At 35.4% G+C, this 21,461-nt stretch overlaps 1 protein-coding gene across 1 annotated transcript; it reads left to right on the top strand.

Moving 5' to 3' along the window:
* The first annotated feature begins 651 nt into the window (after positions 1 to 651).
* LOC117722028 (disintegrin and metalloproteinase domain-containing protein 29-like) lies at positions 652 to 21,084 on the top strand. The gene is made up of 2 exons (XM_034520963.2): positions 652 to 736; positions 18,648 to 21,084. The coding sequence occupies exon 2, from the start codon at positions 18,787 to 18,789 to the stop codon at positions 21,082 to 21,084; it is 2,298 nt and encodes a 765-aa protein (XP_034376854.1). The 5' UTR covers positions 652 to 736; positions 18,648 to 18,786.
* The last annotated feature ends 377 nt before the right edge of the window (positions 21,085 to 21,461 follow it).

Raw genomic sequence — 21,461 nt, 5'->3', positions numbered from 1 at the left:
TAGAGAAGATAGAAGTACAAGTTCTATATTTTTATTATGTGAATTGTACCAATGATGTTTGTATTTACTTTTTATATAAAATTCTTCCAAACACAACTTCTTATTAACAAATCAACTGTAGGTTGAATATTTGAAAAAATATTGACTAAAGGATAATACGTTTTACTGTAAACTGGTGCTTCAAAGATAATGTACCCTAATATTCTCATTTATGTCATTCAACAGCACAATACTCTTCAAAGGGACATTGTGGATTTTTTTTATATTAAGCATAATGTGTGTTGAAGAAAATAATTACACTCTTGTAATTAATAGGTGTGAAAAAAGACTTCCTCATGATGTTTCTTTAATGAAAAAAATTTAAGTACCCAATAGTCCATTAAATCGTTAGGGCAGACTGGTCTAAATAAATAGTTAACAGAGTTTGAGTTGTAGCCCCTAACATACTTGTTTTGTACCACAAAACTTTCATCCAACTTTGTCATGAGATCCAAAACTGTAATACTTCCCTAAACTATAATAGTAAAATATTCCTGACTCATAACTGACACCCTCAGACCTTTCCTGGAGAAACATTCTTTTCTCTATTATGACATCACATTTATTAAGCACATGGATGGTTTAAAGATCCAGTGTAAAAGACACTTTCCTGAACTTCTTGGAGGACATCTTTCATCATAAGAAGGACATAACTAATTTAACACTCACTTACCTGTACTTTTTGCATGTACCAAAGGTAATAAAACAACCATTCTTCTGGATATGTCATGGTAGTTTTGCATATTACTTAGGATTAAATTACTATTCTAAAACTATGTCTTGAAAATTATTCAAAAGATGGACACATAAATTTGTTCAAATTCTAGGAATCTAGATATAGCTTGACAACTTATTTGTAGTACTATATTTAAATATACTTTTATCTTTATTATACAATGAAGATAAATGTTTTAGAACCATGATTTTTTGGTGTTCTTTTAGCATATTTTAGATATAAAGTTATTTGTTTTCTTTCTCCTGAAGAAATGGGTAATATCCATAATTGTATCTCTAAGCTTTATTGAGACACTGATTTTTTTTAAAATCAGCTTTTTATTCTAAACACTTTTAAGTTTCCATATGTTTTACTATGTAATAAACCGACAATCCTTTGAGTTACTCTAATCTATAGCTGGTCTTTAAGACTGACATGATTTATCTACTTACGGTAAATAAAGTAAAGGCCAGTGTTTGAAATAGTTTATGGGAAAAAAGGTAAAATTTTCAACCCTTGATACCTATTACTGCATTGAGATAAATTTTTATCACTTAAAAGATTATAACCATGAAATTGCAGTAACTAAACATATCTTAGAGGTGATTCCTTGAGTCTTGATAGATGTACCACACAATAGGTTCCCAAATGAATTCATTTTCTATAGTTGCATAGAAAGTTAGCACAAACATAAGAGCATAAGAGGATGCTATGTTGCAGTTTCTGTGTTGTAAGTGGAAAATAATCAAGATTTAGCTCAGTTTGGTCTCACAAGTCAAAAGCAAGGTACTACTTTACATCAATTCATTTTGTCACTTTATGTAGATTTCAGTCTTATCAATACTAATAAAATTTTGTTGCTTATGGTTACAGCACTGAGTTCCTGAGCAGCTCTTCCATACTAATATTTTCAACACTGCTGCTTGTGTCTACCTAAGGTCAAATGGATACTCTTTTACTTTTATGACCTTTATATGATTAGGTCATTCTCATTCAAAATAACGTATCTTGTAAATAATTTAAAGTCAACTATTTTTAATCAAATTAGTTTTACAAAATAAGCACACCAAAAACGAAACGTAGTCTGATCATTCAAAGTCAACATCCTTGATGCAAGTAAGAGGACAAATTTATATGGGCATTAACATCATGGAATTCTAATGGTCCATTTTAGCATAATTTTCAGGAATTAATTCTAAGCACAATCATTTAGAGAAGTCTTTGGTAAGCTAATATGTTACCTGTGAATGTAAGGCATTTTTCAATTTAATTGTTTTTTTAATTTGTTTATATGTTTGTGTATTAGATGTGGAATTAGGGATTATTGGGATTGACCTGATACAGTGAGGGGAACTGAACTATGAATTCCTGCCTTCTGCAAAAACATATGTCTTAACTCTTCAGCCATCTCTCCAGCTCTGGCGTTAAGTTCTGTGAACTCAGCTCAACAATCATTTTGTGTATTGCTTCTTTCTGAACCCTGTTATTCATTCACATGGAAGAGATTAATACAAGTCCAATCAGTATTGTGACTCCTTTATGAAATCACCACAGACCAATATCATGAAAAGGATTATTTTTGGCACAAGGTCAAAGTCCTTATTTAAAGATATCAGAAGAAGAAAAATGAAGCCCCTATTAACATTATTTGCATGATTTTATGGTCTATTCTGACTAGCTTACTAGCTTGCCAATATTCACTTCAATATTTCCAAAAAAAGTAAATATAAACTTGTCATTTCCTTTCCTATTATCACTGCAGCATTCTCATTCCATTAGGTAATTTTGACACAGACCAAAATTATTGGGTGGTCTCTATCAACTAACTTCCAGAAAGTATATACTATTAATATGATTTGACTGGCCACTAGCACATGAGACCTTTCAAGATGTAAGGATAGATCAGTTTTTAACTTGATGGAATTTATTGTGTTTTTACTAGTTTGTTTTGTGAATACTTGGAAAGGTGATTACATAAATTAATAATAGAAAGGCTTTGGAATAATCTGTTATGTTTTTAAAACTTTGAACCATTTACACTTAATCTAATTAGGAATGCTAAATATAAATGATTAACACATTACATTTTCTTTAATTTTCAATTGATAAATTTTATATTAATGTGAATATGAAATTATGTTTTAGTTTATGATTATACCTTAAAACAATTTCATTAGGCTAAGCTAATATCATTAGCTTTTTAAAAAGTGAGAAACCTAATAGATAAAAAAATGTTGATCAATGGGTCCAACATTGCAGTTATATTAAAGAAATAACTATTGTTGCTCAATTTAACTATTGTAAATAATTTATAATAATGTATTGAAATTTCAAATTTGATAAAAGAACTAACATTTTGGAGACAGGGTCTCTCTATGTAGTCCTAGCTCTCCTGATGTCCTGGTGCTCACTCTGTAGTCCAGGCTGACCTCACACTTACAAAGATTCTCCAGTTTCTGCCTGGGAAGTATTGAAATCAAAGGTGTGCACTACCACAGCTGGCTAAAATAACAAGCTGTTAATGTTAAGGGCACTATGGTAATTCCAATGGATCCATAAAAGATGGCTGTTAAGAATAAAAGATATTCATGCAAAAAAGAGACAACAGCAAAACACTGGAAATCTCCCAGGTAATCATTTTAACAAATAAACTGTCCTGCCTCAAATCTCAGTACTCCAAACATTTCAAAAGGCCCTACCTTTAAAGAAACTCTCAGACAATATTGTAAAATATTCTACAATTTTAGTCTTTGATTTTAAAGGCAAAAATTGTATTGGTTATGTGGAAATAAATTCTGGCTCCCTACATGGCTGCTTGCTGGCTTCACTTGAAATCTTAAAGACATTTTCTGATATGTCATTATCCATACATGCAGAACAAACTGGCTAGTTTTCAACCATTAGTGTAAAAACATTTATTTGTCTGTTATGGCACTGTTTTTTATAATTGATTCCAAAGAATTTGATACCATTTGATAACCCTAGTCTTGGGGTATTTTGACCCAGAGCAGATCATTTGGTGATCCCTAACAACCCATTTCTATGAGCCACACAGAAGCAAAATACCTATTATTCAAACTAGGTGTGGGCATATTCCTTCTTAGAATGACTCATATCTGAAAGTAAGGAGATGAAACCATTTCCTGCCATAAAATTTGACCCATATATTTGTATTCTTAGTAGAAGAGACTAATATATTTTCTATATAAGTCTTATTTATACTAAATTATTTTAAAAACTTTACTAAACAGTACATATAAGCTAGGAAATATACTCAAGAATAAACTATGTTTTTAAGTGTATATATTATATTTTCACATGTGTAAAAAGTTGAATTTTAATTATTTTCTAAGTTGTATATGCTCTTTGAGTATCAGAACAAAAGAAAATTCCAATGGTATTAACAGTTGAATAGACTCCTAGTCAATGAAAACATAAATAACTGAATTGACTAAGAAGACTGACACGTATTTTTATAACAACTTCAGTGTTAAGCTTATTTGAAATATTGGACCCCAACTATTATGTTTTTATATAATTGTTTTGCATGTTAGAGAATTAATTTTGTTCAAGTAAATATAGGTATCAAGATTTCTTAGCTAGGAAGGCAAACTCTAAAATTACATAAATAATTAAAGGGATAAATAAATCATCATACAGCACCAATGACATAAATAACATTATATATATATATATATATATATATATATATATATATATATATATATATTTTTTTTTTTTTATTTGCTCCCTGAAATATGAAGTAAATAAGCTAATGGAATGTCATAGCTCTGTTCACATTAACTGAAGTAGAATTTGTTGCATCCTTAAACTGTTAAAGAAAATGATTCTGATGAACTGTCAGAAGCTACATATAAGCTCCTTTGAGAACTTCTGAGGACAAATGCCACCCAGTTAGTGTTCCCTCACAGTTGTTGATTTTAATTTTATGAATTGCACCAAATTATCTTGATAAAGAGTTTAACACAGATTAACTCGAGGTGGAATGACAATCACTTTAAATACTCCCAGTATATGCTTCATGAAATTAAAAGCCAGAATTTTGGAACAAAGGCTCGTGTCTCACATAGGACAAGGACATTTCCCTCCATGATAGTATCTCCATTTCCTAGTACACCAGAGAGAATGAGTGAGTCAAGCAACATGTATAAAGGCCATATGTTCATTAAATAGGTAAAAATATCATCTTAAAACTATAGAGTATCCTTTGTCTTTTTAATCAACACTACATTGATAGGATTCCTGTATAACAGTCGAATAAATGTAATGATTACAAGATTCAGATTTTATATGAGGAACACTTCCCAGGAAATTCCTAAGAAAAGAAAAGAGAGAAAATGTCAATAATGGTGGAAGCTATAACCAAAGTAGGCACAATTTGACTCCATGGATAAACATCAGTGTATATTGTTAAGTGAAAAAACCCAGTCTGAAATGGTTGCTTCCTGTGAAATTTTATGTTAGATTCAAGAAAAGGAAGTAGAAAGGAAAATATGTACATCTTAAAAATTTGTTGGGAGAGGAGAAGCACAATTCTCCAATCCCTTCTATGTGCACCATGAAAATGACACCCACACAGAGACGACAGCATGTGTAAGTATACAGTGGAGAATTTGAAGAAACATCAAGTTTAGTTACTCAAGCTCAGTAGTCCTAGGCATATTGACAATATAATACAATTGATATAATAAGGACAAGACATTTCATGCTTGTAGCCTTTCTTAGAAAAACCCAGATCTCAGTGAAATTATGAAATAAATTGAAATCAGGAAAACAGTAAATGAAAGCTCTCTTACGAACTATTTCTGCTGTGGTCATCAAAATTCTCAATGACACCAAAAACAAGTGTGAAAGCAGCCAGAAGAGTCTGAAAAGAGTAAATAACTGATTGAAACTTTGTATCCTGTAGTTCTTGGAACCCAAACTAGACACTGTGTAAAAATTAAGAAACTCTGAAAATAGAGTTAGAAGAGAGAGTAATCTAAGCCGCGTTCTCTTTTAAAACTGTCCAATTCAAATGATCATGAACAGAATTTATTTTACATGATTAAATCCGGAAGGCTTTTCATACCTCTTTTTCTAGTGCCAAAATCAAGATGCCAGGAAAAAGTATCCATTTCAAAGGGGAAAAGGAACTAACCCAGATAGTTACATAAAGACCTGTGTTTCTGAGAAACAGAGAGTAAATCAGAAAGAAAATAAAATATTAGATGAAAACTGAGCACAATAGCTGCTTTAGAAGGCTTAAGAAATATCTACATATTCAGGTTGGACATTCAGTGTCTTCTAGCCAGATTCAGCTGTCACCTAGGCACAGCCCAAATTTATCTGAAAGAGACTCAATTGGGAGATTTCTTTGGTCAAGTTTGCAAATGGGTATATCTGTGGGGGGTTGTTAATTAATGAGGAGGACACCCCACTGCAGGAGGTGTCAGCCCTGGGCAGGTGAGCCTGCCTTGTATAAGAAAGTACCAGGCCATGAGGTAGGGAGCAAGTCAGTAAGCCTCTGTACTGATGGTTCTGGTTTCACATTTCTGCTTTGAGTTCCAGGGTTTCTTTTCTCAATGATGAATGACAACCTTTAAGCTAAAATAAACCCTTTCCTTCACAAGTTGCTTTTGGTCACTAGTTTATCAGAGGAGGCAAACTAGAGCGCTGTCCTTCCCACTTGCTGAAAGAGAAATCAAATCAGAATATCAGGTAGAGATATTTCTGCAGATATGAAATTACAACCGAGTAACTTTGCATGCTTTTTTAAAAACAAAAATCAGCTTTCCTTTGAATCCATTGTTCAGAAAATTATTTTCTCTTTGTTGCACATTAAACACTCAAAAGTACTTTAGTGTAAGTTCTGCAGAGCCCAAAAGAATAATTCATTGGTATTTGAATAGATAGAAAGAGCTGTAAATTTGAGAACACATTCATTACTCTCTTAATGACAGTATTTTATCAAGTGCATTAATATGGTATTCATTGTACTAAATATTTAATGTAGGTCATTTTGTTTACGCATCAAAACCACCTGTCTCAGTTTTGTTTCTGTTGCTGTTATAAAATACCCTGACCAAAAGAACTCAAGGGTGAAATGGATGTAATTCAAAGCACCAGGTTACAAACCATCCTGGGAAAATCACATCTGGAGGAGCTTGATAGGGCTGTTCAAATTGAACCCATGGTCAATAAGCAAAGAAATGAATTATCATGTATCCTTATCATGCATCCTTATCATGTATTCAGCTTGATTTCCCTACTCATATACAGTTCAGGATCCCCTGTCTAGGGAATGATGTGAGTCTTCCCACTTAAATGAATACAATCAAGACAAACCCCCACTCCCCAGAGATACACCCACAAGCTTATCTGATCTGCATAATCAGTTTTGCTTTAAGAGTGTGTCAGGCTGACCATTAAAGTTAATCGTCATATAATATACGCTATTAGCAGACATTACCACAGCTTTAGAAGAGGGAGAAGCAACAAATGTTTGAGAGTGCTATTAGTCCATCTAGAGTTAGTTGCTGAGACTCTGCAATATTATTGTACACTGATGTTCATACCAACTTCTTAACATAGACTTCTACTTATGGGTAAACAAGACCACATTGTCTTGGAGTTCTTTTCTTATATATCAATAGGATTATACTGCAAATATTTACTCATGCTCCAAAAGTAATATAGTTGTTGAACTTAAGATCTTCCATTAAAATATCAGCTTTTAATTTGCATACTGAAACTACAAAACAGCGTTAATAACACGTGTCAACAAAAATGTCCCTTTCCAGTTTTGCCAATGTAAATATCCTCAACTATAATTATGTAGTATGATAATTTATATCGTGTATGAGTTACCTTTTCTGTTGCTCTGAGAAATGTCTGACCAAAAGCGAGTTGAGAAGTGAAGGGTTTATTTAGCTTGTAGGGTAAAATTATGTTCAAAGAAAGGCAGGTTAGTACCTTAAGGTAGGGTTAAGGGGTCAAGAAACGAAGCAGAAATTATAAAAGTATGGAAGAACAATTTTTTTTAGATATTTTATTTACATTTCAGATGCCATCTCCATTCCCCATTCCCCCTCCCTAGAAAATCCCTATCCCATGTCCCCTTTTCCCTTTTTGCTTTTACACAATTTTAAAAAAATGTTAATCAAAGGCTTTATAAGTTTGATAATGCTCAATCAGAAGTGTAACCCAATACCCAACCTAGATATATCAACTATCTTTGACTGGTGGAGACACCTGAACATTTGCCTCCATGCCCCCCCCCTCTTTTTCTCTCTCATCACCTAGCTTCTCCTCTCCTTCTTCTCCTCCTCTCCTTACTCCTTCTCCTCCTCTCCTTACTCCTTCTCCTCTCCTTACTCCTTCTCCTCCTCTCCTTACTCCTTCTCCTCCTCTCCTTACTCCTTCTCTTCCTCTCAGTACTCCTCCCACCTTAGCTCCTCCTACATATCACCCTTCCTGTTAAAATAAAACTTTTCTCTCAAAATACAATTAGAGCATAATTATGCTTATTTGTATCAGTGAGGTACAAGATAGTCCTATACCCAGTCCATCATTTTGTTGACTAACCAGAACCTCTGTCATCTCTCCTAACTAAAACACTTAGTTCTGAACCTGGCTTTTTTCTTGGCTTTAGAATTTATGTCAGCTGAAATCTGTCCACTCAAATCTTTTCTCTCAAAGTAAATAACCAGGATTGGCTATGAGACTATAAGTTTTCAACCCGTCAGAAATCCAGAATGACTGAGTTAACTGAAAGTATTGGAAGCACAAAACATAGCTTCTAAAACTTAGCCAATTTATAGAGACTGCTGAACACCTGGACAGTCCCTATACTACCAAACGTTGGAGCAGCAAATCTTCAGCCTTCTGGCCCAGGATCATGTGACAGAACTTAGTGATGCAGAATTATTAAGGGCTGATTACTCTGTCTAGGCAGATATAATCAGTCGACTATTCTGCAAGTGTGTCCTTTTCTGGACAGTAATTTGTCTGTAGATGGAAAGAGGCAATTCTTGCCTAGTGGCTGTCTCCCCACAACTGGAGTAACTGCAGAGATGCTCAATTTCTTCTTAGAATCCAAGACAGGAAGCTGTTAGGAGCAGACAGGTCTCTAATCAAAATGAACATTCATACAGAAATGTTTGTAACGTCAATTCTGTGGACTTCTGATGTTTTGAAAACCAGCTATCCATGTAAGGTAATCTGGACTGTTGTCTGTTAACTCCTCTCAGCTATTTCTAAAGAAAATATGGAAAACACCCTAACAATAAACTCAAAGCCATGAATTTGCTATAGTTCCTTACCTCGCAGGCTAACCATCTCAAATCAGTTGTTAAGGTTAAAGAAAGACTGAGTCTAAGCCTTGTATTCCTAAATGTGTTATACAGTCACAATGCCTATGAGAGTATCAATATTCATCTTACTTTTATATCAATAAGGAGCTCGTACCAATGAAAACCTTAAATTTCAAATCAAAGTAAATTTTGTACCATTTAAAAAATTATAGCTTCATCTTGATAATAATTATACTGATTTCTACCAATAGGTTATGGCTATGAAATAAATCCTAGCTAATCCTCCCTGTTCCAACAAAACCACTACTTTTCCCTAGAAAGACAGCCCAATATTATCCACCTTAGTCCCCAAGCCCAGGGAATAGGGGCGCTGACTCTTCATTAACTGGAACAACACTTTTTGTCTTTGCTTGCTTAGCTATACTTCTACAGTCCAGCCCACCTGTCCAAGGATGGCAGCATCTACAGTGGTCTAGTTCCTCATATATCAATCATTAATCAAGAAAATGCCTTAGAGATGTGTGAACAGGCCAATCTCATGAAAGTTAGTTTTTGGAGGTTCACTTGTTACCTGTCTAAGTTTGTACCATACTGACAGTTAAAGCTAGTATATTATTATATACAACTATAACTTTTTAATTAAATAGTTTTATATACCTCTGATTTGTATTTGATATACATTGAGAACTCAATATTTTTGTCAAGAAAAATGCCAATTAAGAAAGGAAAATATTTCAACTTTATATTACTAAAGAATACACATGAATATGATCTATGTACGTGAAAGATACTTATTCATTCTTCATTTGTGAAATGTAAGTTAAACCAAAACGAGAATTATATTTTAACTTTGTAATTTTGATAATTTCAAATGATTGCTTTATTTGCATTATTAGAAGTTGGATTACCAATTAGAGAGTTTATTCTTGGACAAAACTGATTCTCCTACTCTCACAAAGAATTATGTAACCTGTAACTCTTCACCTAGGTGTGGTATCTTGTGTGACTCTCTAATAGTGTTGGCATGCCAGCTGATGTTGTCATTGTTCAGGTCCCATTTAGGCTACCACATTGCGGATGCTGCATAGCTGCAGCTTCCTCAACATATATAGGAAACACAACCTCGATGATGCAGGATTCCTGGTCCTCTGTCTCTTCCAGTCTTTCCTTCTGCTGTGTGGCCAGTGCCTTTAGTATAAGGGCTTTGTTGTGTTAAGTGGAATCAGGTACATCACAGTCAGTTGTTCTCTGCATTTTGGTTAGTTGTGTCTTTCCGTAATGATTTGTGCCTACTGAAAAAAAAAAAGTCTCTTTGATTAGGGACAGCAGTTACCCTTAACCAGACCAGAGCAGCACAGTGGATGCAAAACCACAAATCTATATTTTCTTGGTTATACTGTATATGTATATTTATGTATATGTGTATGTGCATGTGTATCTGTACATATTTGAGTAAGTATTCAATCACAGCACAGGACACTAAAAATATTAGAACGCAAGATATATTGGAACAAAATCATATAATATGTTTAAACTCTGTCTTCTCCCTAACTCCTACCAAATTCTCTTCACTGCCCTTCTCCAACAGATCAACAGTTCCTGTATTTCCCTTCAGAAAAGAGCAGGTTTCCTAGTTGTATCAACTGGATATGACATAACAAAATGCAATAAAATTAAACACAAAGCTTCATACTAAGGTTGAGTGAGGCAACCCAGTAGGAGGAAAAGAGTTTCAAGAGCAGGCAAGAATGTAAGAGACACTTCAGCTCTCCCATTGTTAGAAATCTGAATAAATCTTTTAGAGTTGCTAAATAACACATACACATACACACACACATACTCTGTGTGTGTGTGTGTGTGTGTGTGTGTGTGAGAGAGAGAGAGAGAGAGAGAGAGAGAGAGAGAGAGAGAGAGAGAGAGAGAGAGGTAAACGCACAGTATTTCTATTAAGAATAAAGACAAATGTAACCATGCATTCATTATTGGTGGAATGCAAAATGCATAGAATTGTTGGAGATGGAACAAAAAAGAGAAGATGCAATTTTAATAGTTTCTTTCTGAGAGTCAGCAATTCATGTTCTCTTTGTCTTTAGCTTGGGATACCATAATATTTTTTGCTGTTTGTTCTAAAATAACATTTCTAGAATAATCAGTCAGGGCAATTATATCAGAGTCACTTGATGCATTTTACAAATGTCAAGTTATTGCTGGGTTTGTTCTCTGTGTCAGCAGTTAAACATGACTTCTAGTTCCATGAATTGATATAAAGTTATAAGTAATAGATGGTGACAGATTTGAAGTTATTCTTTTCTCCTTTTTTTGAGGCACTGATGTCACTTCTTTCCCTTTTCTTCTTCCACTCCCTCTCAGACACTCATCCTTGTTATTTTTCAAATTCTTAATTTCATGTTTCATTGGTTGTTGTTACATGCATATGTATATACTTTTTATTCCATTATAGGTACTACTACCACTACAGCTTTCATTTCTCACAAGATCATTTCAAATAAAAATAATGTTGCATAGAGCACTTAGGCAAGTAGCCTGGAACATTGGATTGTACAGTACATAGATACCATATATTGGATTAACCAAAAAGATTTTGTTTTTTTGTTTTTTTGTTTTTTTGAGACAGGGTTTCTCTGTGTAGCCCTGGCTGTCCTGGAACTCACTCTGTAGTCCAGGCTGGCCTCGAACTCAGAAATCTGCCTGCCTCTGCCTCCCAAGTGCTGGGATTAAAGGCGTGCACCACCACTGCCAGGCAAAGATTTTGTTTCTTATATTAATTAAATTTTACAAGCAAAAATCTGAAAAAGTTAATTCTGCACATCTTAGACATCATTGTTCCATATACTACAATACTTAGGAACCAGAATAGTAAAACATAAAGTAGTAGTCCATGAGTAGTCCGCTGAGATGAATTGCTCCTTTCTTTACATGAACAACAAGTTATTTATCACATGTCAACAACAATGACATATTTAAAGGTATTTCAAAGATAACAGTGGATTCCTAGATGACAACCTAATGATACTAGTTTAATGTCTGCCACACACAGGTAAAGGTAGCTCAACAGAGCCTACATAGGGTAGTGCCTTTATCTCCAGTTTCTACAATCACAAAAATAATGGTTTTTTTGTTGACAGTTTAAGTAACCTAGCCTATGGCATTTTGTCAGAGATTTCCATGTTATCCATGAGATTTCAGTACTGAGAAATGGTTGTCTCTCATAACTAAGTATGGTAATGAATTTAAAACTGAGTGATGCTTAGAAACTAGTAGACTTCTGAGGAATGAGCTAGAAATGTGACTGTCAACAACAGCAATTTAATGATGCCCTGGAAAGACAAAGGGGGCATATACAGGAAACGTCCATTTTTCTGAGAAAATAAATGTGATAGCAAATAGATTTGTTGACAGAGATAGGGACTTTTAAAGGTATTTTGTCAGTAATAGATTGGAAACTGATACAAAAGACAATTCTTGTTATGAAGTGGTAAAATTCTTACAGAAAGATTTTTGTTTCAATATATCTTGTGTTCCAATATATGTAGTGTCCTGTGCTGTGATTGAATATGTATTCAAGTATCTGATGATATTTGTAAATAATGTTTCAAAGGAATAGTCTGGCTCCTACACACTGCTTATAGTAGATAAAAAACTGAAAAGCATATTGAAGAAAGGATTAATAGGGCAAACAATAATCACATCTTGAATATTTGTAAAATTCTCAGTCTATATATCTTAGGAGAGAAAAATGACTTCAAAGACAATTAAATTATTGGTTATGCTCCCTTCTTATCTCCATCATTCTCTGAATCTCTCTGTCTCTGTCTCTGTCTCTGTCTCTGTCTCTGTCTCTGTCTCTGTCTCTCTCTCTCTCTCTCTCTCTCTCTCTCTCTCTCTCTGTGTGTGTGTGTGTGTGTGTGTGTGTCTTAGTTTGTGATGAGAATAATGAGAAGAAAAAACTACAGAAGAAGAGAAAAATTAATATTGTGCCATATGCAGATTATTTTAGTAATCTCCCTCCTTTTCGCTCTATGAGGGTGCTGCCTCCTTAACTACCCTCTCCTGCCTTAGCCCTCCAGTATCTTCTAATGCTGGGGCATCAAACCTCCACAGAACCAAAGGATTCCCCTGTCATTGATATCAGACAAGGCCATTCTCTGCTACCTATGTATATGCAGCCATGGATCTCTCCCTGATTGGGACGCCTTGGTTGGTGGTCTAGTCCCCTGCGAGCACTGGGTGGTCCGGCCAGCTGTCTCTGTTCATCCTATGGGGTTGCAATCCCCCTCAGCTCCTTCAATCCTTCCACCAGCTCCCACACCAGGGTCCCTGAGCTCAGTCTGATGGTTTGCTCTAAGCATTCACATCTGTATTGGCCAGTTGCTGGCTGAACCTCCCAAGGAGCAGTCGCACCAGGTTCCTGTCAGCAGATGCCTCTTGGCGATGACAACAGTATCTGGTTTGTATGTCTGCAAACAGAATTGATCCCCAGGCAGTCATCGGATGTCCCATCCTTCAATCTCTGCTTCATTTTTTTTTTTGTCCAGATTCTTCCTTTGGACAGGAACATTTCTGGGTTAAAGACTTTGAGATAGGTGTGTGGCCCCATCTCACGACTATGGGCTGTGACTATCTACTGGAGGTGGTCTTTACAGGTTCTATTTTCCCTTCTTTGCTAAAATCATCCCCACTGGGTCCTGAGAGCTTCTCTTTTTTTCTGGCTTCTGGGACCCTCCAGTGAGTATCCCCAGCTCCTCATCCCCCCTCCCCCACTACATATTTTTATTCAAATTCCTGATCCTCTGTACCTCTCTCTTGTTGCCTCCAGTACCTGATACTGCACCCCTTATTTCCTCCCCCTCTTCTCTTCCTCCCAGGTCCCCCCTCCCTCCATCTCCAATGATAATTCTGTCCTCCTTCAATGCAGAACTGAAGCATCCACACCCTGGTCTTCCTTTCTCCTAAGCTCCATATATACTCTGTGGATTGTATCATAGGTATTGTGAGGTTTTGAGTTAATATCCACTTATCAGTGAGTACATACCATGTGTGTTCTTTTGTGTCTGGGTTACCTCGCTTAGGATGATATTTTCTAGTTCCATCTAGTTGCCTGAGAATTTCATGAAGTCATTGTTTTTAATAGCTGAGTAGTACTTCATTTTGTAAATGTATCACATTTTCTGTATCCATTCCTCTGTTGCCTCAGAGAAACATCCGGGTTGTTTCAAGCTTCTGGATATTATAAATAAGGCTGCTATGAACATGGTGGACCATGTGTCCTTGTTATATGTTGGGACATCTTTGGGTATATTCCCATAGTACTATAACTGATTCTTCAGTTAGAACTATTTCCAATTTTCTGAGCCAGACTGATTTCCAGAGTGGTTCTACCACCTTGCAATCCCACCAACAAGGGAGGAGTATTCCTCTTTCTCCATATCCTTGCCAGCATCTGCCATTCTGACTGGTGTGAGGTGGAATCTCAGAGTTGTTTTAACTTGCATTTTCCTAATAACTAAGGATGTTGAACATTTCTTTAAGTGCTTCTCAGCCATATGAGGTTGCTCAGTTGAGAATTCTCTGTTTACCTCTGTATCCCATTTTAAATAGGGTTACTTGATATTTTGGGTATTAGCCCTCTATTGAATATGGGGTTGGTAAAAGTCTTTTCTCAATCTCTTTTCTCTGGGTTGTCATTTTGCCTCATTGACAGTGTCCTTTGCCTTACAGAAGTTTTTCAATTTTATAGGGTCCCCTTTGTGGATTGTTGATACTAATGGCATAAGCCATTAGTGTTCTGTTCAGTAGATTTCCCCCTGTTTCCATCTGTTCAAGGCTCTTCCCCACTTTCTTTCCTATTAGATTCAGTGTATCTGGTTTTAAGTTGAGGTCCTTGATCCACTTGGAATTGAGCTTTGTATGAGAAGATAAAAATGGATTGATTTGCATTCTTCTACATACTGACCGCCAGTTGAACCAGCACCATTTGTTCAAAATGCTATTTTTTTCCACTGGATGGTTTTAGCTCCTTTCTCAAAGATCAAGTGATCATAGGTGTGTGAGTTCATTTCTGGGTCTTCCATTCTATTTCATTGATCTATGTGCTTGCCTCTGTACCTATACTATGCTGTTTTTATCAGTATTCTTCCACAGTACAGCTTGAGGTCAGGGATGAGGATTCCCCCGGAAGTTCTATTATTGTTGAGAATATTTTTCACTATCCTAGGTTTTTGTTATTCCAAATGAATTTGAGAATTTCTCTTTCTAACTCTATGAAGAATTGAGTAGAAATTATGATATGAATTGCATTGAATCTGTAGATTGCTTTTGGTAAGATGGCTTTGGTAAGATGGCCATTTTTACTATATTAATCCTGCCAATTGATGAGCATGGGAGATCTTTCCATCTTCTGATGTCTTCTTAAATTTCTTTCTTTAGGAACTTAAATTTATTGTCATACAGATATTTTCCATGCTTGGTTAGAGTCACACTAAGATATTTTATATAATTTGTGACTATTGTGAAGGGTGTTGTTTCCCTAATTTCTTTCTCAATCCATTTATTCTTTGAGAAGAAGGTTAATGATTTTTTAGAGTTAATTTTATATTCAGCCACTTTGCTGAAGTTGTTTATCAGCTGTAGGAGCTCTCTGGTAGAATTTTTTGGGTGGATTTTGTACAATATCATATCATCTGCAAATAGTGATATCTTGACTTTGTCCTTCCCAACTTGTATCTCCTTAATCTTCCTTTGTTGTGTAATTGCTCTGACTAGAACTTTGAGTACTATATTGAATATACAGGAAGAGAGTGGGTAGCTTTGTCTTGTCCCCAATTTTAATGGGATTGCTTTGAGTTTCTCTCTCTTTGAGTTTGAAGTTGGCTATTGGTTTGCTGTATATTGCTTTATTATATTTAGATATGGACATTGAATTCCTGATATTTCCAATACTTTTAACATGATGGAGTGTTGTATTTTGTCAAGGCTTTTAATCACAATTTAATGAAATGATCATATGTTTTTTTTTTTTGAGCTTATTTTTATAATAGATTATATTGATGGATTTCCACATATTGAACCATCTCTGCATTCCTGGGATGAAGCCTATTTGATCACGGGGAACAATTGTTTTGATGTGTTTTTGAATTGTTTATGATAATTTTATTGAATAATTTTGAATTGATATTCATAAAGGAAATTGGTCTAAAGTTATCTTGCTTTGTTTAGTTTTTTGTTGCTTAGGTATAAGTATAATTGTGGCTTCATAGAAAGAATTGGGTACTGTTCCTTCTGTTTTTATTTTGTGGAATAGTTTGAATAGTATTGATATTAGGTCTTCTTTGAAGGTCTGATAGAATTATGCACTAATATCATCTGGCCCTGGCTATTTTTTTTTATTATTATTTCGAGCCTTCTAATGACTGCTTCTATTTCCTAAGGAATTATGGGATTGTTAGATGGTTTATCTTACCTGATTTAACTTTGGTCCCATCTGTTTGGTATTCTGTAGGCTTCTTGTATGTTTATGGGCATCTCTTTTTTTAGGTTAGGGAAGTTTTCTTCTATAATTTTGTTGAAGATATTTGCTTACCCTTTGAGTTGGGAATCTTCACTCTCTTCTATACCTATTATTCTCACGTTTGGTCTTTCCATTGAGTCCTGGATTTTTTGAATGTTTGAGTTAAGAGCTTTTGCTTTTTGTATTTTCTTTGACTGTTGTGTTTCTTCTATGGTATCTTCTACACCTGAGAATCTCTCTTCTATCTCTTGTATTCTGTTGGTGATGTTGGTGATCTTTTTTCTAGGTTCTTCATTTTCAGGGTTGTCTCTCTTTACGTTTTATTTAATGTTTCTATTTCCATTTTAGATCATGGATGGTTTTGTTCAATTCCTTCACCTGTTTGATAACATTTTTTTCTGTATTTCTTTAAGGTATTTATGTGTTTCCTCCTTAAAAGCTTCTACTTGTTTACCTGTGTTCTCCTGTATATCTTTAAGGGAGTTACTTATGTCCTTCTTAATGTCCTCTATCATCTTCATGAAATGAGAATTTAGATACGAATCTTAGTTTATAGGGTATATGTTGTATATATCTTAGTATATAGTATATCTTATTATATATCTTAGTATATAGGGGATATGTTGAGGTATCCAGTGATTTTTGTGGTAGAACAGGGTTCTGATGTTGCCAAGTAGTATTGGTTTCTGTTGCTTATGTTCTTGCACTTGCCTCTCACCATCTGATTATCTCTGTAGTTAAATGGCCTTGTTGTTTCTGACTGGAGCCTGTCCCCATTGTGAGCTTGTGATTCTATTATCCTATGATCCTGTGATACTGGATGTGTCAAAATCCCTGAAGAGTAGAGCTACAACTGGGGTGTGGACTGAATGGGTTGGTGTTCAGAGCAGAGGCTCTGTTCTCAGCACAGGTCCAAACAGGAAGGAACATGGGTCTATGGCTGGTGGGGTATCTATGTCCCAGAGTACAGGGTCCCCAGTTCCACCAGTTATTGGGGCAAGGTTTGGGGTCTCACCTGTGTTCCTGGATGTGTCAGAATACCTGGGGAGTCGAGCTGCAACTGGGTGTGGGCTGAATGTGTTGGCATCCAGAGCAGAGACTCTGCTTCCAACACCCATATGGAAGATTTTGATAGGTAATATTAAATACATTTTACAATGACATGATTGGTTTTTTTAAAATTATATCTCATATTGTGTGATCAAGTAATTGACAATCTAACTTTGATAAGAAAAACCAATACTCCAATTAGATAAATGAGATTGAAATTATCTGGAAAAAATTGTATACTTAGATAATGGTTAACTAATTTTTTTTGTGTTTCACATCTAATAACTTAAAATATATACAATTTTCATTTTTGTGTGCCTTCTGCCTCCTGTTGCTTCTTATTTTTAAGGTTATTTTATTTATTCATGTGTATATGTATATGACTATAAGGATGTAGGTGTGCCAAATGTTTAAATAGCTCATAGAGACTGAAAGAGGGAATCAGATCCTATAGAAGATGAGTTAATGGTAATTGTGAGCATATGTGTGAGTGCTGAAAACAGCAGTGAGGAAAGTTCTCGGGAGGAGCCATTAGTGGTCTTAATACCAAGCAATAATCTCTTTAGGCCCCTACTCTCAATATTTAATTACAAATGCCAATCACTTTTTTTCTTTCCTTCCTTTTTGCCTATTTCCTTGCCTCCTTTTTCTTTGATTTTTATTTGTGATGCTAAGAATTGAAACTAGGATCTTGAAAATGCTAGGCAATTCTCTAGCACTAATCTATATTCCCAACCCTTTGTTTTTTGATACATGGTCTTTTTAAGTATCTTAAGCTGTCTTTGACTTACCATTCTCCTTTCTCCTTTTCAGTGTGCTGATATTGTTGACACTTATCATTCAAACAATATCTTTGGTCATTCCTTGAGTACACCACAGTGTACTCTTCTTTTCTTTTCTTTCCTTTTCTTTCTTTTCCATTTCTTTTTCCCTTTCTTTCTTTCTTTCAACCCTATTTTTATAACCACTCTCATCCATGTTGGGTTTTATTTTATTACAGGGATACAGACTTGACCGTTCCAGAGGACAGATGCTTAATTATTCATACTATACAGTGGCCAGCCTAGAAGAACTCTGAGTAGCTATGAGTACCAGTTCCTAATTCTTCTCTGAATCAACATTTTTATAGGAGCACATACATGATGAGTATGATTGAAGCATTATTGCCCATGAGAATCTTGTTTCTGACACAACTGTTTTGGATTTTCCTGTCTTTTCCTGAACTAACCCAGGCTGGCCATCTGCACTACTACAGTTCCACAGAAGTTGTGATTCCCTTGAAGGTAACTGAGAAAGCCAGAGGAGTGAACTCTCCAAACTGGATATCCTATAGCTTTAAGCTTGGAGGCCAGAGACACATCATCCACATGAAGATCAAGAATCTTTTTCTAACCAGGCATCTCCCAGTATTCACCTACTCTGAGCAAGACTCTCTGCTTGAAGATTTCCCTTTTGTACAGGATGACTGCTACTACCATGGTTATGTGGAGGGTGACTCAGAATCATTAGTTTCCCTCAGTACCTGTTTTGGAGGCTTTCAAGGACTATTAGAGATAAATAATATTGTTTATGAAATTATGCCCAAGAAGTTTTCTACCAAATTCGAACATCTGGTCTACAAAATGGATGGTAATAAAACAGAATCAAGGAGTGCCAGCCTTATGCAAGATAACATAACATGCCAAGTAGAGTTACAAGAAAGTGGTAATTTAACTCTCAAACAAAGTAGTTTTGAAGGCTGGTGGACCCATACTAGAATTGTTGAATTAGTAGTGGTGGTGGATAAGAGTCTGTATGACCACTATGGACATAATTACACAATAATGCTGTCAGATCTATATTCGGTGATAAGTATAGTGGATACCATTTATGAAGTAATTGGTATTAAAACATTATTGGTTGGTTTGGAGATTTGGAATAAGAAAAACCTCATTTTAGTAGATGATGTAAGAAAATCTTTAAGACTATATTGCCGGTGGAAAGCCTCAAACTTTCTACATCGATTACAACATGACACCTCACATCTTTTCATACACAGGCACTTGAGAGGATTAAGTGGCATCAGTTCCACCAGTGGGATTTGTGATCTAAAGCGTAGTTGTGCAGTCGTTACTTTCATAAACAGAACTTTGAACCTTCGTGCCCTTGGAGTGGCTCATCACTTAGGTCATAATTTGGGCATGAGCCATGATGAAGATACATGTAAATGTAGTTACAGTAAATGTATAATGCACATGAACAGCCCACCGATACCCAAATTCAGCAATTGTAGTTATAATTACTTTTGGTCTTACACTATACAGTATGCAAGCTGTTTGATGGAAAACATGTACACAAAGGATATCTTTGACATGACCCACTGTGGAAATGGTATTGTTGAAGACAAAGAGCAATGTGACTGTGGATCTTTAAAGAATTGTGCAAGTGACATGTGCTGCATGTCAAACTGCACTCTGACTACTGGGTCTTCCTGTGCCTTTGGACTTTGTTGCAAAAACTGTCAGTTTTTACCATCAGGGACTCTGTGTAGAAAAAGTGATAATCTGTGTGATCTTCCAGAGTGGTGCAATGGAACATTCCATAAATGTCCAGATGATATTTATGTGGAAGATGGAATTCCCTGTGGGGTTTCAGCCTATTGCTATGAAAAGCGATGTAATGACCGCAATGAACATTGTAAGCAGATTTTTGGCCAGAATGCAAAGTCTGCAAATGGACATTGCTACAGAGAAATAAACACTAAAGGTGATCGTTTTGGCCATTGTGGTCTCCAGGGACCTACGTACATAAGATGTGAAAGCAAGGATGCACTTTGTGGGAGAATTCAATGTGACAATGTAATAGAAATTCCCCATATGAAAAATCACAGAACTGTTCACTTTGCTGTTGTCAAAAATGTATCATGCTGGGGCACTGATTACCACCCTGGGACAAACCTAATTGATATAGGTGATGTGAAAGATGGCACAGAGTGTGAGCAAAATAATATCTGTATCCATAGGCGTTGTGTACATATATCTGCATTAGACAGCAACTGTTCACCTATGTTCTGTAATTACAGGGGCATCTGCAACAATAAACATCATTGCCACTGCAACGTCCGCTGGGATCCTCCTAATTGTATGATAAGAGGACATGGAGGTAGTGTAGACAGTGGCCCACCTCCTAGACCAAAGAAAGAGAAACAGTTTTTCTATCTGCTTCTATTACTGCTCATTATTTTGATTTACCTTTTAAGTTGTCTTTGTTGGCTACTTTGTGTTAGAAAAGAAAGTAAACAAAAGCCCCAAGTTCAGCCTACACCTGTAGATATAAAAGAAGTTTCAAAGGAAGTTCCAAGCCGAAAATCTAGTACAGAGCCGTTCCAGCGTCTACCTCAGTCAAGAAAGCCATCACTATCAGCTTCATCAGCAACTTCCATAAAAAGTACCAATTAAATATTAATCACTAGTAAAGATCTCCTTGTTCTTCATGATTTTAAGTAATCTGAAGATTTATTTCTATAATTTTGTTCTTTACATTTCCAGAAAAAAATAATGTATGAATAGTATAGGTGTTTTTCAAGTTACTGTCTACCAGCTTTTAAAATAATTTTATATACACCATTTCTTCTATAGCAATCCTTTTCCTATGAGGAAATAGGGCTACGTATATGAAAATGAATAGAAATATGGGAGATGTATTTTTCCTGATATGTTGGACTTTCCTGAATAACAGATTTTACGTGGACAGTGATAAGTGTCTTTAACCATTCAACTCCTTTTTGTATAAATTCATTGCAGAAAAACATTATTTTCAGCTTCAGAGATCCCAG

Source organism: Arvicanthis niloticus, chromosome 16 (genome assembly GCF_011762505.2).
Source record: "Arvicanthis niloticus isolate mArvNil1 chromosome 16, mArvNil1.pat.X, whole genome shotgun sequence".
Lineage (NCBI taxonomy): Eukaryota > Metazoa > Chordata > Mammalia > Rodentia > Muridae > Arvicanthis > Arvicanthis niloticus.
This window is presented reverse-complemented; position numbering and strand designations above follow the sequence as displayed.